A 19,830-nucleotide genomic window follows, 5' to 3' on the forward strand; every position below is an offset into this window, starting at 1 on the left:
TTTAAAATTGTTTTAAAATGATTTAAGTGTAATTGCTATTGAAAGTAGTTTCTATTTATCCCTTCCTGGTTTAATTAGCTGGCTTGCAACATTGTCAGAGCCAGGAATGAGAGAGCATATAAACAGATATTGCTTTTATTAGCAAATACATTTTCATAAAACTTTAAAACCACTGACAATTTGTAATTCATGTACAAAGTTGCTCAGCATTATATCTTCTTTCACTGTGCAAAATATTTTTGTGGAGGACCCCCTTAGCGAAGTCATACAATTATCAAAGCAGATCAGTCCGTCAATTCATCACAACTGGTTCAACTAATCTGAGCTGTCAAATTCACTTCTTTCCTATGGATGTTATCTGTAACAATTTGGAAAGTGCCAAACAAGAAAGATCATTGTTTTAAATTTAAAGCAACGCTCTTCTATGGGCACTTTCTGAATCAATCTAGATAATTGTATTATTATTTTATTTTTAGGGAGTTATTTATGAATATCTGAAAAGTTCTCACTATTTTCTGAAAACTACTCTGACCAAATCCACTCTGACTTTTCCCCACTATTTGTCAATATATTTTTCTGAAAATTTCTTGTCCGGCAAATAAATAGATAAAATCTTGAAAAAAAAATCTATAAAGTAAGAATTTTTGGGATTTGTCGCCCAAAGCCTGCAATTTTTTGGGGATTTGTCTCTCTCAAACCACAACCTCTTTGGATTATTGGACGAAACCCATCAGGATATAAACAAGACATCTGCCATTGACTTCTACATGAACTTGGCAGGTCTGAGTTGGAGTACTTTTTAATTTGGACTTTTAACACCACGATTTAATAAATCTTCTATGGGCACTTTCTGAATCAATCTAGATCATTTTATTTTTATTTTATTACACATAATTAGTAATTCAAAACCATTTTTGTAAATATGAACTGCAAAAAGAAAAAGAAGAAAAAATATATATATATAAAATGTACAAAAATATAATGGATCTTTCCATAATTTGGCTCTCCATACTTTCACTATTTTCTGAAAACTGCTCTGACTAAAGCCACACAGACTTTCCCCCATTATTTGTCAATACATTTTTCTTAAAATTTCTTGTACAGCATAAAAAATAGATAAAATTGTGAAAAAATCTGAAGAGTACGAATGTTTCGGATTTGTCGCCCAAAACCTGCAACTTTTTTGGATTATTAGAGAAACCTAGTGCAGATCAGGATATAAACTAGACATCTGCCAATGACTTCTTCATGAACTTGGCAGGTCTGAGTTGGAGTACTTTTTTATTCAGACTTTTAACACCACTGGGTTTCATAAATCAGTTTTTTTTAAATCAGAGGATTTCGTTTCCTACAAAAAAATAGTGGTTTTCCCCTTTAAAAGTCTGACCAGAAAAAAAAATTTACCTTAATAAATAACCCCCTAGTAGAGTGTCTACTAAAAAATTATTTAAACATTTTGCCTTCAATAAGGCTTATTTATCGTTTAGCTTGGATTAAGAAAATGCATAGTTTAACACTGTAGAGAAAAGGAGAGTACGTTTTAACATTTGGAATTATTTTATTATAATGGAGTCCATAAGAGATGGCCTTTCTGTAATTCAGAGCTTTCTGGTTAACAGGTTTTCTGATAATGGATATATCACCTCAGAGCCATAAATATACTTTACATTATATACAGTACTTATAATATACAAAAAACATAAATAACCTGTAAATTAGATCTTTAGAAATGGTGCTTAGTAGTGGTTATAATTAGTGCTCAGTAAAGTTATTTATGTCGCGCAAGTGCCGGTTCTGTTATCCAGAACCCCATTACCCAAAAAACGCTGAATTATGAAAAGTTTGTCTACCAAATAACCCACATTTTTCAAAATGATTTCCTTTTTCTCTGTAATAATAAAACAGTACCTTGCACTTGATCCAAACTAAGATATAATGAATCCTTATTGGAAGCAAAACCAGCCTATTGGGTTTATTTAGAGGCCCATTTATCAAAGGTCGAATTTTGAATTCATGTGAATTTTTTTAAATTCGAAAATACTCACAGTTTGACTGCAGGGAGGTTATTTAAGAAAATAATTGAATGTCTAATATTTGACAATATTTGAAAATTTGAATCATATTTGATTTGTATTCAATTTGTACTAATCAAGTTTTTCTCCCGAAAAAAACCCTAGGGGCAGATTTATCAAGGGTCGAATTTCGAATTTGAAAAACTTCGAAATTTGAATTCAAAAAGACCAACCGAAATTGAATCAAAGTTTTTTTTTTTGACTGAATCGGTCCGTTTTCAAACGAATAAGTCCGCTTTCGATCAAATTTGAATTGTACGAAGTAAGAAAACTTTGATTTTTCCTCCAATTGGAAATAGGTACGAATTTTTTTTACATTCAAATTCAATTTGGACTATTCCCTAGTCAAAATACACAAACACTAGCTCAAAATTCTAATTCACTTCGACCTTTGATAAATCTGCCCCCTAATGTCAGGAAGGCTTATTGAAACATCTATACATGGCTCAACGGACCTCATGGCCATTGACTTGTAAATAAACTTGGCAGGTTTTAGTAGACAAATATTCGAATTAGGACTGTTTCCATGGTCGAGGTGTGATTACATTCGAATACGGGGATTAAAATTTGAATGTGTGAATTTTGACTCTAAATAGGTTCTAGAAGGTCCCCCATAGGCTAAAACATCAATTCGGCAGGTTTTAGATGGTGAATGGTTGAAGTCACCATCGGTACATGATAAATATCGATATTAGAATTTTAAAATTCAAATCAAATTTGGACTATTCCCTAGTCAAAGTACCCAAAAAATAGCTCGAAATTCAAATTTTTTTCATTCGAAAATTCACCTCGACCTTTGATAAATCTTCCCCTTGAAAATTTTATTTAAAATTCAAATTTGATATTTAACCCTTGATAAATCTGCCCCTTAGAACTCAAAATTTGCAGAATTGCTGTTTTAGCCTATGGAAGACATCCTAGGATCAAATTGGAGTTGTTTGCAGCTTTCCTGACATTTGAGTTTTTTTCAGAGAAAAAACTTGAATCAAATTCAATTCGAATTGGATTAGAATTTTCTGGTCGATCCGATTCACCTGAGTTTGCCAAATTCGATTTTTTATTTTTTTAATAAATTGCAATTGGTCGAATTTGAGTTCATGGGAGTTCATGGGAGTTTATGGGAGTTTTAAATAACTCCCATGAACTCAAAATTCAACTCTTGATAAATCTGCCCCATAATGTTTACTTTTTTTTTTTTTGCTTTTCCAGTAGACTTAAGGTATGAAGATCCAAATTACAGAAAGATCCCTTATCTGGAAAATCCTAGGATTCAAGCATTCTGGATAACAGGTCCCATATGTATATTATAATAAATAATGTTTGCCCTATTTTAAAAAATTTTAGGGTATTAGAAGTTATTTTGGAGTTCCTTGACCTGAATAAAAATGCAAGAATTCATGGAGCTCCTCAGTGACTATATAATTTTCTTATATTTTACAATAGGGGGTACATTATTCACTATAAATATGCATGAACCATAGAAATCAGACACTTAGGGGCAGATTTATAAATGGTCGAGGTGAATTTTAAAATGAAAAAAATTTGAATTTCAAGCTATTTTTGTGTACTTCGACTAGGGAATAGCCGAATTTGAAAAATCTCGAATGTCAGGAAGGCTATTAACATCTTCAAATGGGTCACTGAACCTCTGCCATTGACTTTTACATGAACTTGGCAGGTTTTAGGTGGCGAATAGTCTACCGTATATACTCGCACACCCAAAATGTGCTGAAAAACTCAACCTCGGCTTATACGCGGGTCATACCGTAGATACGCTCCTTCCGCGGCCCCAGCAGGACTGTCTGTGACTGACTGTCACGATCGCCGCCCGGAGCAGGTCCAGGAGCTCCGGGCGGCGCGTCCTTCCCTGCCGGCGTTCGCTCCCAAAATGGCGGCGCTCCTGGACCTGCTCCGGGCGGCGATCGTGACAGTCAGTCACAGACAGTCCTGCTGGGGCCGCGGAAGGAGCATATAGCCGAGAAGGAATAAGAGGGAACATTAGGTGGGCCCCCAGGGCCTCGTCAGCCCAGATCCACTCCTGCGGCTGGCAGAGCTGCTTCTTGCCTTCACTCCTTCCTGACCTCCCCCACTCAATAGCAGCTGTAATACACATGAAGAAGGTAAGCACTGGGGGAGAAGGGGGGACAGAGGGGAATTTGTGGCTGGGGGCCCCGTGCGGGTGGTGGGGAGGTAGTGTGCAGCCTCTGATTCCATAGTTTTCTGTTCCATAGTTTTTGTTACTCCTTTTTCTCAAAATTGTCTACAAACTTCTCAATATGATTTTATCTGTTAAATCATTTCTTTTAAATGTAAAAATTAGCTGACTTTTATGTCTCGATATTCACATTTTGAAATCTGACATGGGGCCCCTAGGCTTATACACGAGTCAATACATTTTTCCAGTTTTCTTAGGTAAATTAGGTACCTCGGCTTATACACGGGTCGGCTTATACACGAGTATATACGGTAATTCGAATTGTTCCCATGGTCAAAGCTTCATAAATCTCGAATTTCAAATCTGAATTCAAATTCAAATCGAGTTTGGATTATTCCCAATTTAAATTTGTGAGTTTTGACCAAAAATACAATTCAAAAATTGAAATTCGAATTTACTATTCGACCCTTAATAAATCTGCCCCTTAATTCCTTACTAACACTGCAACCAAGGTATCAGCATCAATGCATGCCAATAGGGATTGTAGTACTGGAACACAATCCACGGTCAAACCGAACTTGACAAAACAAATACAACTTTATTGATCCGTTTAAAATACAGTCATGGAAGCTACAGGGAAACAGCAAGCTTAATGCGTTTCGTGACTAGTATTTCACTTTATCAGAAGCCTAGGAAAAAAGAGTTACATATATACTTTATTTTTTTATTTCTGGTTCCACAGAGCCAGAAACAAAGCAAAATGCATTTAACGTGTTTGAAAACTGCTGTTAGTTTTCATTAAAGGAGAAGGAAAGCTACTGAGGCATTTTATTTCCAAAAGATTAGCTGCAATAGTGCAAGCTAGAATGTTGTATTTTTTCTGTAGAATGTTTTACCATACCTGAGTAAAAAGATCTAGAAGCTCTCTGTTTGTTTAGGATAGCAGCTGCAGTATTAGCTTGGTGTGACATCACTTCCTTCCTGAGTCTCTCCCTGCTCACTTATAGCTCTGGGCTCAGATTACAGCAGAGAAGTGGGGGGGGAGCAAACTGAGCATGCTCACACCCAGGGCAAGGAGGTTTAAGCTGAAGGCAAGAAGTTTGATACAGAAGCCCATGTGTACACAATAGAAGGAAAGAAATTCTGTGTTTCTTTTGACAGAGGACTCAGAGCAGCACTACTTTGAGGGTTTACTGGTATAATTAGGTGGACCTTTTTGATAAGGCTTACTTAGTTTTAACCTTTCCTTCTCCTGTAATAGTCATAATTAAAATAAGTTTCATTCTGCATTTATTAAAATGAATGAACACATATTTTAATGCCATTTGGCAGCTCATGGGAATAGTTTTTTTATTTTATAGAGTAGAAGACTAGTTAGATGGGATAACAGTTATATACATAATTATGTTAAAAATAAGAATATGCCTTGCATATTACAACATATCTGAATAATAAGTAACATTTAAAAGGGTTACATCTTTTTTTATGAATACAAATGCATTTTCCCCAAAACATGATGGAGAGCTCTCAAACTATCAATCACAGCATCACTTCTTATCAGTTTTGGCCAATGACCAGCTAATTTCATATTTTTTCCCCAATTTTCAGAGAAACTTCATTAGCACTGAGCTCTTTCACTAGTGAATTGTCTTCACCTGTTAGTAAATTGGCGATGTCCCTGCAAACTGTCGCTTTGACGAATTTTCACTAGCGACAACTAGTAAATTTGTCCCATTAGTTTGGATCAAGTACAAGCTACCATGTTATTGCTACAGAGAAAAAGGAAATCACTTTTTAAAATTTTGATTATTTGGATAAAATGGAATCTATGGGATACGTTCTTTCCATTATTCAGAGCTTTCTGGATAACAGGTCTCTGGATAACGTATCCCATATTTTTACAGTATTGTTTTGCCATAATTATTTGTTAGTTTGGCATGATTATTAATCCTTATTAATATAGCACCAACATACCTTGTAATGGTTTATAGAAATTATACATAATTTACATTTGTCCCACTCCCTGCCTCAGTGGTGCTTACAATCTAAGGTCTACAATCTATGGTCAGTATTTTATAAGGAACCAGTAAGTATATTTATTAGATGGGTATATTGATGGACCATGCTTGCACACCCTGGCCTTCTGGAGTTAGAATGACTGGTGCACAGTACTAAAGGGATCAACACCCTCCCAACCAATGTAGAAAAAAGAGAGTTCACTGGCAAGTACTAGCAGGGCAAGCCTTCCCAGGTTTATTTTGGCTTTGTTCCTTGAACCATATTTTTAAGGCACAAGGTACAAAGCGTAGAGTTCAGTTGTAGAAGGGAGCCTGGCCCCTGTATTTAACCCATCTTGATCAGACTTTAAATACAGAACTTCTTGTACCTACATATGCTTCTAATTCTGCATAAAAAATGACAGACAAGACAGGTGCTCACATGGAAAGCATACCAAAGTCTGTTGTCATAAAAAAGGGATTCACAAATAATGCTGTGTATATTGCCTTTGCACTATTAGCTATAGTTATTTACAATGTAGAAACAATTATTCCTTGTCCTCCTCCTCGGTTTTACATATCAGTGTAATACAATATCCTATGGCTGCTTCATTCCAGGGTTATGCCTTTAGTGAGAATCCTAAATTGCACAGAGAGTGCTAATTAAAATCTTTTTAGGTTGTCTGTAAAATAATTCTGTCTTTCAAAAAAACAAACATTTATCTCAGATACTCAGTAATCATGTTGTGTTGATTCGATAAAAATAATTCAGGTAAACACAGGTAATTCAGGTAAAAAGTCTGTTATCAGTATTCCTCTGTGAGTATCTCCTATATTTGACTTAGGCAACGTGATTCCTTTATTTGATACCTGGAAGCAATTGCCAGTGGTACCACATTTTTTTCCTCATTAGGGCAATCACGGACTAAATATTTATTTCACCACAGCCTTTGCAGGGATGACCATTACAATCAAAAGACCTGGACAGCAATTGTCCTAATAGCAACACAAACACTAATTAAAGTAATGAAAGTTATGTAGACAGAGAGAACCTAAAAAATGTTCAATAATTTTTCAAACACTTAAAAGAATAGGGAGAACTGGCAAAAAAAAAAACTACTTAACAATTATGCACTAGCCTGCTTTAAATGATGGAATACTGCAAGGGGTTCATATGTATCGTGGAGATCATCAAGAGGAAGATGGGATGAAAGTCTCCTTGCCCCTACGCTAAAACCCAAGGCTTGAAAGGCCAGTAGCATCAGTAGTATGTAAGGGGTTCTTGTTCTATCTGTAAAGGGTTCTTGTTCTATCTGTCCTGGTTGTTTTAATTAACACAGAATTGCTGGATATTTAAAATATTGCACAATTGCTAGATTTATATTGATCCTTTAAAGGGCTATTCAATTTAGCAGAAAGAAGGGAATGCAAAGCAATGACTGGAGGTAAGGCTTGTGTATATCAGGTGTATAAAAACATCAGGGGGAACAGTAAATACATCAGTGAGGAAATAGTATGAATTGGAGAACCTAAACTGGAACAGTAACTGCTAAATTGATGGATGGTCTTTGTGGAATGTGGACAATGGAACACAAACACATTCACAAAAAAACCTCTTAAGCAAGGGAAATTGGACAGTGATAAAATATATGTCGAGATATGTAGAGAGGTTGAACAGAGAAAGATAAATACTGCAGAGAAGTAGAGGATAATATGGGGGTTGGGAATAGTTGAAAAAGTGAACATTAAGAAACGTGAGCACAACAGAAAAGAGGTGTACATAAAAGAGAACACTGCAACCATTTCAGATGAAATAAGGGATTATTCTACAAATTAAACTAGCCATATTAGCTATTGCCCTTATTTGTAGCTGACATATTTCTTCAGTTAAAATCATTCTGCCACTTTTGCCTCTGTTTGAACCTATTTATTTTTCTCTAGTAAATGTATATGAGTAATATGTTGGTCAATATGCATTTATTGAAATGACCATGATACCAACCTATTAAAACCTTTTCTAACTTATCTCTGCTCCCTTCACACCCAAGCCCCTCTTTTATTTACTAAGGCCATCAATCACCATATGGACGTGCCAAGTGTACATTTGGGGGGGGGGGAGCTCAATAGTCAGTTTCAGTAGTTAGCACCAGCAGCGCAAAGAATTTGAAGTGTCAGATATTTTTCCTGAACCTTCTGAAACACCTGAGATCTCACCTGAAAATTGCTTTCAGTTTTGAAGGATTAGCCTACAGGGGTTATTTAAAAAGTGCACATCAACATTTTGAAGATAGACCAGCATCTTGACATGAATAGTTTGAAAGAGCAAAGGTAAAGTTATCAGAAGTGGAAATGGGTACCTAAATGAGGAAAGCCTGGGGCCATTTCCTGCATTTCTTCCTGTGACAAGACTATATTAATTTTAAATACGGTATATTTTTGTTTGGACCCCAGTGTAAAAAGTGAAATAAATCTAAAAGATGGATACACAATTATAAATAAATACTATTATAATGGTGAATATATTATGATAGTCTCCATTAAGAGATACAGTACCCTTTTATGGTTTAACCACCTAAATATTGTATCTAAGATCCACTGTGTCAATACAAATATAGGAACCATACCTTTTTTTTGCCTGTGGGGTTCCACCAAATTCTGCTATCACTTCAATTCTCTGCTGCTAGATAGGTTTACTAAATATTAGCTGCATGACACACCAAGTTATGGATGTTATTTGTGATTTTCTAAAACTGGTTCTTTTTTTTAACATATACTTATCTATTTCAAACAAAAAAAAATGTCTTAAAAGAGTGGATCTTACTGACTTGGTTACTTCATAAAGTTAATTTCTCTCTATCTAATCATTTCAAATTTATTTAACTTTGCTTTCTAAAATTAGCCATTTTCTTTTCGGCAGCACCTCCTTCTTTTTGGAAGACCTCTTAATATATTATGTCATTTAGTAGACTTTTTATCAAATCTTGAACTGAAAATGTTGCACCCGTGTAACCTACACTCTGAATATTTATGGGTAATGCAATAAACGTTGCATTACTGGCCTAGTAACCAATAGCACCCAATCAGCAAGTAGCATTTACTTATCAGCTGTGTAAAAATAAAGATCTTACTGCTTGCTACAGATTTCTAAATTTGGGCAAACTTTGTGCTTTAGAGTCAAACTTGGCTCAAATAAAACCAACACAGAAGTTAACACATGCTTACTACACTAGAGACCTGATGGCATCACAATTAGTAATGCCAAGGGAGGGGAAAGTTGTTAGACAAACACTCGAACATAGGTTAATCGGGTTTATATTTTACCCACATTTCTGCCTTATGTGTTTTAACTTAAGGCCATCTCATAGTGGGGAAAACAATTATTTTCTGTTTCCCTTGTTGAACTTTTATAGGGTGTCTGACGAAAGAAAGAGCAAAGGTAAAGTTTTCAGAAGTGGAAATGGGTACCTAAATGAGGAAAGCCTGGGGCCATTTCCTGCATTTCTTCCTGTGACAAGACTATATTAATTTTAAATATGGTATATTTTTGTTTGGACCTCAGTGTAAAAAGTGAAATAAATAAATCTAAAAGATGGATACACAGTTATAAATAAATACTATTATAATGGTGAATATATTATGATAGTCTCCATTAAGAGATAAAGTACCCTTTTATGGTTTAACCACCTAAATATTGTATCTAAGATCCACTGTGTCAATACAAATATAGGAACCATACCTTTTTTTTGCCTGTGGGGTTCCACCAAATTCTGCTATCACTTCAATTCTCTGCTGCTAGATAGGTTTACTAAATATTAGCTGCATGACACACCAAGTTATGGATGTTATTTGTGATTTTCTAAAACTGGTTCTTTTTTTTAACATGTACTTATCTATTTCAAACAAAAAAAATGTCTTAAAAGAGTGGATCTTACTGACTTGGTTACTTCATAAAGTTAATTTCTCTCTATCTAATCATTTCAAATTTATTTAACTTTGCTTTCTAAAATTAGCCATTTTCTTTTCTGCAGCACCTCCTTCTTTTTGGAAGACCTCTTAATATATTATGTCATTTAGTAGACTTTTTATCGAATCTTGAACTGAAAATGTTGCACCCGTGTAACCTACACTCTGAATATTTATGGGTAATGCAATAAATTTTGCATTACTGGCCTAGTAACCAATAGCACCCAATCAGCAAGTAGCATTTACTTATCAGCTGTGTAAAAATAAAGATCTTACTGCTTGCTACGGATTTCTAGATTTGGGCAAACTTTGTGCTTTAGAGTCAAACTTGGCTCAAATAAAACCAACACAGAAGTTAACACATGCTGATGAAAAAGCTCATTACACTAGAGACCTGATGGCATCACAATTAGTAATTAGGGATGTAGCGAACCGCCGATAATGTGTTCGCGAACGCCGTTCGCGAACACCGGCAAAAAATGCGAACAGTTCGCGAACAGTTTCGCGAACTTCGAACATCCGAAAATCGTTCGATTCGAACGATCGAAGGATTTTAATCGTTCGATCGAACGATTTTCGTTCGAATCGAACGATTGAAGCCATTCGATCGAATGATTTCATTCAATCCAATGGCTTCGATCGTTCGATTCGAACGAAAATCCTTCGATTTTAACGATCGAATGGTCGAATGGTCGAACGATTTTGACGCGAACGCCTATTGGCGAACGTCGCGCGACGTTCGCGAACTTGCGGCGGACGCGAACAGCCGATGTTCGCGCGAACAAGTTCGCCGGCGAACAGTCCGCGACATCCCTATTAGTAATGCCAAGGGAGGGGAAAGTTGTTAGACAAACACTGGTAAACAGGTTAATCGGGTTTATATTTTACCCACATTCCTGCCTTATGTGTTTTAACTTTAGGCAATCTCATAGTGGGGAAAACAATTATTTTCTGTTTCCCTTGTTGAACTTTTATAGGGTGTCTGACGAAAGAGAATAAGTGAGTCCTAAATTTCCTGGATTACTAATCAGGTAACTGCATGATTATTAAAGGGGTGGTTCACCTTTGAGTTCACTTTTAGTATGTTATATAATGGCCAATTCTAAGCTACAATTAGCCATCATAATTCATTTTTTATAGTTTTTGAATTATTTGCCTTCTTTTTTTAAATCTTTCCTGCTTTCAAATGGGGTCACAGATCAAATGCTCTGTAAGGCTACAAATGTATTGTTAATGCTACTTTTACCCATTTTTGTATTCAGACTCTATTCTATTCATATCAGTTTCTTATTCAAATCAATGCATGGTTGCTTTGGTAATTTGGACCCTAGCAACCAGACTAATGACATTGCAAACTGGAGAGCTGCTGAATAAATAGCGAAATAACTAAAAAAAAAAAGCAAATAATAAAAAATTAAATCCAATTGCAAATTTAGAATGTCACTAATTAATTTAAAGATGAACAACCCCTTTAAGCTGTGGCTGTGGGAGGATGACTTTGGCCTTAGAAAATGAAGTTACCTTCACTGTTCAGACAGGATCTGGATGAGATAACTAGCTAAAATTCTACTGGAAACAGACTAATGTAAGTGGAAATGTCTTTTTGTGTTTCAAGTTTAGGGGCTGGCACACTAGGCCCTCACCCCATGGTAGAGAGGGACACGACTATGTATTATGTATATGACCACAGCATAAATCTCAGGTACAGCTTTAACAGCTGGATCCTTTTGGGGCTGTTTTGTAAACTGAGGAGGAGATGGAGTACTCCAAAAGCTGAAGCCTCAGTCTCGCTGGCAAAAACAAACATTTTCATAAAAACATTGGATTTGTCATTATTAAGACCTCTATTATATTAAGCCATGTAAATCAAAATAATGCAAGAATGCAAATATTAAGGTAACAATAACCCCAGAGTTCATGTTGGTTTAAAAGAATACTTATATGATATTGTGGAAATGTATTAGATTTGATTAATAGAGTATTCTCTCAGGTGCTTCTTTGTATAGCTTTGTAGCCATTATGAATCTTCTCTGCATTGTTGGTGAGTTACATGTACACTTTGAAATCCCAGCATTTAGCAGGACATATGGATAGCTCATGCAGAGAAACAATTATAGGGGGAGCTTTATTAATAATTAAACTTGTTTCGTGGTGTGCCTCTCTCTTCTTTCTGTCAGCTCTTCACAGAGGCTTCCTTCTGTACTTATATTTACAGATATTGTATTTGTGAATGGATGAGACTATGCGTGTCTCTATATTCTGTTGTGGAAGTGTGACAGTCAACTTCATTCATGAAAGCATGTGTTCAATTCTTGTTTTACCTCTTTTTTTTTTTACTTTAGCTTTGTCAAGTCAATCTATGTCTCTGTGCTTTATTCTCCAAAATGTTAACTCCACCTGTTGAATTATATGTAGTATGCTGTTTCAGAAAACCATTGTGATCTACTGCATGCATATTACCAATGAAGGGGCATGGATTTATATCCGGACTTCCAACAAGACACAAGGATTCATGGGCATGTCATTTTCATCCCATATGCAGTGAGGTGGTCTGCTAAATTAGCAGTCTTTTACTGTGAATTACCATTTTAACTTTCTGACATACCACCTCTCAGTCTGAACTTCTCACTTTAAAGGATATAGAGGCATTATAACATACTGAAAGGAGGTTCCTAAAAACTGCTGATGCCTGTCTGATTTTTAAGGCTCATCTAAAACAGAGTCTGAGTTGTACTGCCAGAAGAGAGACAGTCTGGTAGAACAATCAACCTTCCATGAGTGGTTCTATCTACAGTACATTAAGTGATCTTCAGACCTTTTTAACCTTGAGCATATTTACAGTTCATCTGCACATCAGAAAAGCATTGGGCAGATAATAGGAAATCCTTGTCAGAATAACAATGCAGAAACTCCAAAACAGGTCTGGGTCAAGCTGACTGGGAGCCCTAGGCAACCCAGCCGACCACTTTGTACCCTCCCCAGCATGTGCGCAAAGGTGCTTGCTCGCATGCAGGAGGGAGGAGCCAGCGCAGAGGCATTCTGGTGAGAAGTTTGGATGGGGGAACAAGGGTCTGGACCAGGGGTAGGAAAAAGAAGAGGTACATGCTTGGTTCCCCCTCTTTGTTGCACCCTAAACATGTGCCTCTTCTGCCTACCCCTAGTTCCAGCCCTGCTCCAAAGGAAGTGAGGATCAAATCTAAAACACTAACCTTATGTCTGCAGTCAAGTATGGCGGTCATGGTCTACGGATGCTTTTTCTGCATTGGGACTTGGTCAAGCCGTTATTAAAGGAGTCAAGAATTTTGATTGTGTGTACAACTGGTGAGTCTGCTTCAAAAACTATACAATAATTTACATAAACAAGATGCTGGGGGGGGGGCAGACATTTAAAGCTGAGAAAGGAGAAAATGCACAAGGCTACACAGCAGATAACAGATAAGCTCTGTTGTATACAATGGGATTCTGCAGAGTGTTTCTGTTATCTACTGTGTATCCTGTGCCTGAATAGCTGTCCCCATGGCTGCACAGCAGCCTTTCATATAAAATATAGCAGTGTTTCTGAAACAAACACCAGTTTTACCAGTGGAGAGCAACAGTACATTGTACACAAAATATTTACATTTTTATTTTTAGATGTTGCTGTTCCTTTAGGATGTTGTGCAAAGGATCTGAAAGAATGTAAAAACTCACAAATGTCACTGAGGTTAAGACATGAATCCCCCATAACATCATGAAGGACAGATCAATATCTATAGGAAGTTTATTGGTTGCCATTGTTGCTGCTATAGGTGGTATAACCAGTTACTGCATCCAAGGGGCAACTTCATACAGTGTGCTTTCCAACTACTAATTAAAATATGCTAATAATTCAAACGTTTAATGCCAAAAAATGTGCATAAATCTTTTCATTTAGGGTGCTTTTAATCTATTGTTATAATTTGTTAAGTGCTGTGGGGCAGAAGATTATTAAGGCAGGATTTTATAATGGCACTAATAATGGCATTAATATTATATCTATCTATCTATATATATATATATATATATATATATATATATATATATATATATATATATATATATATATAATCCAAAAAAGCTCTTAACGCACACTGTTAGAGTGCAATACCTGGTTGCTACCTTCAATGGCTGATTATACACTTTGTAGAAACAAAGATGCACACCAGGATTTAGCAGAAAGTTTAAAATTCCATTTTTATTCATTTGCATTATAAAAGAGCCGGTCAACTTTCGGTCTAAATCTAAGACCTTTATCAAGACCCTGATAAAGGTCTTAGATTTAGACCGAAACATTGACTGGCTCTTTTTTAATGTAAATTAAAATGTAATGTAATTTTAACCTTTTTGCTAAATACTTTTTAAAAAAATTGTGTTAAAATAAAAAGCAATAGAAGACTTGTGCTATCTCAAGTTGGCCCAACATTTTCATTTCTTGCTTCAGTATTCAAAGTTGGATGGAGAATGTCAATTTTCATACTTAGTACAGGTATGGGGCCTTTTATCCAGAATCCTCTGGACCTGGGGTTTCCGGATAAGGGATCTTTTCATAATTTGGATCTTCATACTTTACGTCAGGGGTGTCCAAACTGCGGCCCGAGGGCCACATGCGGCCAGGATGCATATGAATGCGGCCCAGCTTGAAACTCTTTGTTCCCGAGGAAATAGGAGGAGGGGGGTCTCTGCCCATTGCCCAGTTAGTAATAATAATATAATAATACGTCTATTTATTATCCAGGTGTCCCATATTCCAGTGTATAGCTCTATCTGGTTATTCAACTGGCATTGTAGTTCTTTTCTGTGTATTTCCTTTACTTTTACAATTAAAAGTGTATTTTATGTGTGACCCCAGACAATTTTTCTTTTTCCAATGTGGCCCGGCAAGCCAAAAGTTTGGACACCCCTGCCTTACGTCTACTAAAAAAATCATGCAATAAGGATTAATTATATAAATGTTTGGATTAAGTACAAGGTACTGTTTTATTATTACAGAGAAAAGGGAAATGACTTTTGAAAATTTGGATTAAATTTGGATTATGTTTTTATAAAATAAATCTGTTGCTTAATTTTGAGGGTATAGTTTTCCTTTAACGATCCTTCCAACGACATTGCCCTCTGGTGGCCTTTTCAATGGAACTTTCCTCCGACTGTATTTTGCTATACTCAAGTCCTACTTGCTTTATTTACCAGATTAAAAATTGGATGGTGTTAATTTCCCTTTGGATTAATAAATTAAAACAAAAAAAGCAGAAGGAAAGAAAAAGAAAACAAGACTGCTTGTTATTTGAGGTGCTTTCTACTTGTATATTGATTGCTATGTTCTGGGGACATATTTCCTATATATATATATATATATATATATATATATATATATATATATATATATATATATATATATAAATATCTCATATATGATATATATATCTATATCAAAATCCTTTAAGTGCCTTCACTCTTAAACTTTCGGGATGCATGGTCAGTCTTAAACATATAATCACAATTTGGAATTTGGAACAATGTATTCCAAATTGTGGTTTTATTTAGATATATATACATATATATATATATATATATATATATATATATATATATATATATATATATATGCAGATTATCGGCACTCACCATTCATAGAGCCACTTGCTGGGTGCTATCCAAAATTAATTATAGCAGTCCATGAAAGCACTCACAGCGATCACCATCTAGTGTGTATAAACAAATCATTTATTAGTACATGGTGTATCAACGCGTTAAGGCTCACCTGACGATGGCTCCAGGTGAGTGCTTTCATGGACTGCTATATATATATATATATATATATATATATATATATATAGAAAGGCTGCAATAAATCAAATGTTAAAAATATTAAGCAAAAAAATTTCGTTTTAATAATGAAAAATAATTGTAATTTTTAATGAACCCCTTTTTTCTGTAGTCACAAAACTGTACCTCGTACTTAATGGCAACTAATCCCAGAAAAAAATGAAAAATGAAAAAACGATTCTTTATAAAAAAAAATAAATAAATAAATAAATACATTTTTATATATATATATATATATATATATATATATATATATATATATATATATATATATATATATATATATTTATATATATATATATATATATATATAAATATATATCATCATATATAAATAGGTAAAAGAAAACACATATATATATAATCTACATATATAATAGACCTATTACATTATAATCTAACTGTATACCTACATCCAGTCAGTGAGCTATGAAAGAAATGTTAAGGCAGTAAAGCAACAGCTCCGTGCTTAAATCATTTCCCTGGGCATTGCCCTTTTAAGAGGGGGAAAAAAAGAGCCACAATCTCATCAGGGAGGGAGGCGTGAGCAATTCCTGGAACAGCCGAACAAAAAAAAAAAAGAAAGAAAAAAAAAAAAGAGAGAGAGAGAGCGGTGACTGTTTCAAGATCCCCCATTAGAAAATGTGCCTGATTTGTGGCCAATGCTTTGGGATGTAGAAAACTGAAGGGGTAGCTATGGAGATAGAGAGAGCATTGCTGGCTGCTTCCTCTGACAGGTGTTGAGTAGGAAAGTCTCACACAAGCATGTATGCCAAAGGGAAAGGATCCACTGTCCCCTCTGATAGCCAGGCCAGGGAAAAGTAAGTGGCTCGTCTCTTCCTCAGCGCTCTTGTCTTTTCCACGATGCGCGCGGGCACATTCACAGGCGGCGAACGAGTGGGAAAGTGCAGCGGGCACTCTGTACACAGTGCTATAGGTGGACAAAGGGCAGTGGGGGTGAGTGAGTAACGCTGGACTGTGTACGGGACACGAGACGTGCACTCGGTTTCACAACTGCAACTTTGCCATGTGTGGGAGCATCAGTGCAACTTTGTCATGTAACCGGCTACAGATTGTCCCGCGCTGCTGTTTGTAGTCGCCCGAGTGGGACCTTCGCTCTCCCTGTGTTTAGGGTCAGTTGGTAGCAACTATGAAGTTGACCATTTGCAGTAGTGGCTGTTTGGATAGAGTGAGTTGCAGAATGATACTGAAGCAGTTTTGCTACTGTATCTGTGTGTGTGTGTGGGACTGGGGAGGATGCAATGCTTTGTTCTTCCCCTGGCTTCTTCTTGGAACTTTCTTTTTCTCCTCTGCACATGGACCAGTACCGAAATACATCTTAAAGGTCCACTAACCTCCAAAATACAGACATCAACAAAAAAAGGCTTTTTCTACTGGATCTTTTTTTAAATAGTGTATTAATCTCTGTTTAGTGTGTGTGTGTGTTAAAGAACCAAAGTTTCCACTTTGGAGCAAAAGTACATTTTTATACTTTTGTTGACGTTTTTATTATATCATAAACGGTTTTCTGATGTCTGAGCAGTTTTTGGTCAACACTTGAGTCATATATAACATTATATTCTATACATTGTAGGTGACAGAATCCTTCCTACCAGTGTGTGTTTATATATACTTTTGTTTTGTCTTTCTGTTACTTGCCCTTTAAAGCTCTGACACGAGTAAGTTGAGACCATGACAGTTTTACCCAGCACGCATTTATGGGGCAAATAAACATCATTTCCATTCGCAGCCCTTTAAATAAACCATGTGGGTGCTGTGAGCCGTTGCTATTCTGTGCACTTGCTGCGTTCATTTAAGGAAAAACTTTTACACAGTACTGTGTTAATTCTTCTGTTAATTTCTCAATTACCTTGATTGCTGTATGCAGCAGTGTGTGTGTGTGCTTCATTAATTAGTGCTGATGATCAGATCGCATTGTTTTCATACTGATCTCTTTGTACAGTAATTTATGCTTTGCATGTACCCATACGGCTGGGTGGTGGGCTCTGCTGAAAAGTTCTTTTCCTCCTAGTAGCAGTCAGTATTGCAGTCTGGATGCTGGCATTGTATTTCTTCATTGGGATGGGGGCTTGAATTTATTTACATTCATTGCTGCAATTGTGTAATAATGATATGTTCTTGGATGATAGGAGCAGACGCTATTTTATTTTTGAATTAATTACGCTTTACATGGGCAGCCGGTTTCATTGGCTCCACAGAAAGTTTTCAGCCGGGGTCCCATCTCCAGGATTAATCTTTTATTTAACTAGTAGGATTTTCACTTAAGAATAACGTGCTCTCCCTCCCACCCCCCAAACATCACAATGCAGGCCAAGCACTGCTTTAGAGCGCCAGTCAGGGAGTCCCCATACAAAGGCTGCCAAAACAATGACCTTCTTTATAATCAGTCCCCTTCTCTCGCCTTTATTTTTTCCCACCATCTTTGCAAGTATTAAATCAACTCGCTTACTTTGAAAACTGGAATCCTGTAGACTTGATCCGAGATTTAGGGCTCGTAGCCTGGGAATTTCCAATTGTTAGGAAGCAGTTGGCATGGTCTTTACCTTGCTAATCAATGAAAGGGTTAATTTCCTTGTCATTTGGGACACACAAAGCTACCCTCCATCCCTACTGTGGACAATGCTTCAGAAATAATGAATGGTTTGGCAGTGGTACATTGTAATAGGCTTCTTTTATTTCTAAACTTTAAGCCACGGGAGGGCAACCTGCATCCCCCACAGATATTTGTGCAACTCCCATTGATTGTCTGTCAGATGCTCTGAGTTTTAGATCGGAAACATTCTCTAGGTTGCCTATACGTCTTTTCGCATGTCTGTTTCCTAATATTATACAAATATGTAAATATTGGTTTCAAAAATATGGAAATGCTGAAAGTAGTAGCTAAAAGAAAGTGTGAAGAAGAATGTTTGTCCCATACAGTTACCTGTAGCAATGAAAAAGCTCTAGTGCAAGTCAAAAACATTTAACAAACGAACTAAAAATATTGTTTATGTTATTATTTATTATACAGTATATGTGTTCCACAGTACTTTACATAGATAAATTACTTAAATCATTCTCTGATCCAGCGTTGCTTACAATCTCAACTCCTCTCACATGACAGCAATGCTAACAACTACTGTGTTTAACAGATTACCATTTGCTTTCATTCAAGAGGAGTTACCTACATCAATCTCGGAGCTACCCCTCTAGCAGTTAATCTGACAATTGCTTTTGTAAGTTTAACTAAATTAGGGTTTTGGATGAAGCAGACTTGTTTTAAAGTTCTGCACAAGTTAGTTTGCACAGGTGATTTTTACAACAGCAAAGTCTGTGGCAGGTCATGCAAACTGATTTTGTTTCAATAAGAGTTTCTTGTATCTATCTGCTTAGGTCTAACTTTGCAGTTACATCTACTGGACATACAGTTGTACCACTGTTGTGCCACAAGATAGAAGCACACATAAGCAATTGGGGGGGGGGGCAGTTTAATAATGAGGTTTTTGCTTTTCCTGGTACCTTTCTGTTCTTATTTCCTCCATAAAGTCATTGCATATTATAAATATCTGTTTAACCAGATGGAGCCTTATGCATTATGCACTTGTCCAGAGTGCCCGGGCAATTTGTCTTCATTTGTAGTTCTACAAATTTTGGCACTCACCTAGATTGGCAATCACACAGGACATCACTTTAGCTAGATGCAGGCACAGGGTCGCCAGCAAAGTATACTTTTCAAGTATACAGTTGTTGTTAATGTTGACAGTTGTTTTCCCTGTCCTTGATAAAGGCCCTAATGTGGGCC

General features: G+C 36.2%; 1 protein-coding gene across 2 annotated transcripts in view; it reads left to right on the forward strand.

The window, feature by feature from the left end:
- The first annotated feature begins 16,620 nt into the window (after positions 1-16,620).
- The window catches only part of ssbp4.S (single stranded DNA binding protein 4 S homeolog), a 212,243-nt gene continuing 209,033 nt past the window's right edge, over positions 16,621-19,830 (forward strand). The window contains exon 1 of one of the 2 annotated variants that reach the window (XM_041572787.1): positions 16,621-16,849. In XM_041572787.1, coding sequence (XP_041428721.1) covers positions 16,794-16,849 — 56 coding nt within the window. In that variant the 5' untranslated portion in view covers positions 16,621-16,793. 2 annotated transcript variants of the gene reach the window in all.

This window comes from Xenopus laevis, chromosome 1S (assembly GCF_017654675.1).
Source record: "Xenopus laevis strain J_2021 chromosome 1S, Xenopus_laevis_v10.1, whole genome shotgun sequence".
In the NCBI taxonomy this organism is placed as follows: domain Eukaryota; kingdom Metazoa; phylum Chordata; class Amphibia; order Anura; family Pipidae; genus Xenopus; species Xenopus laevis.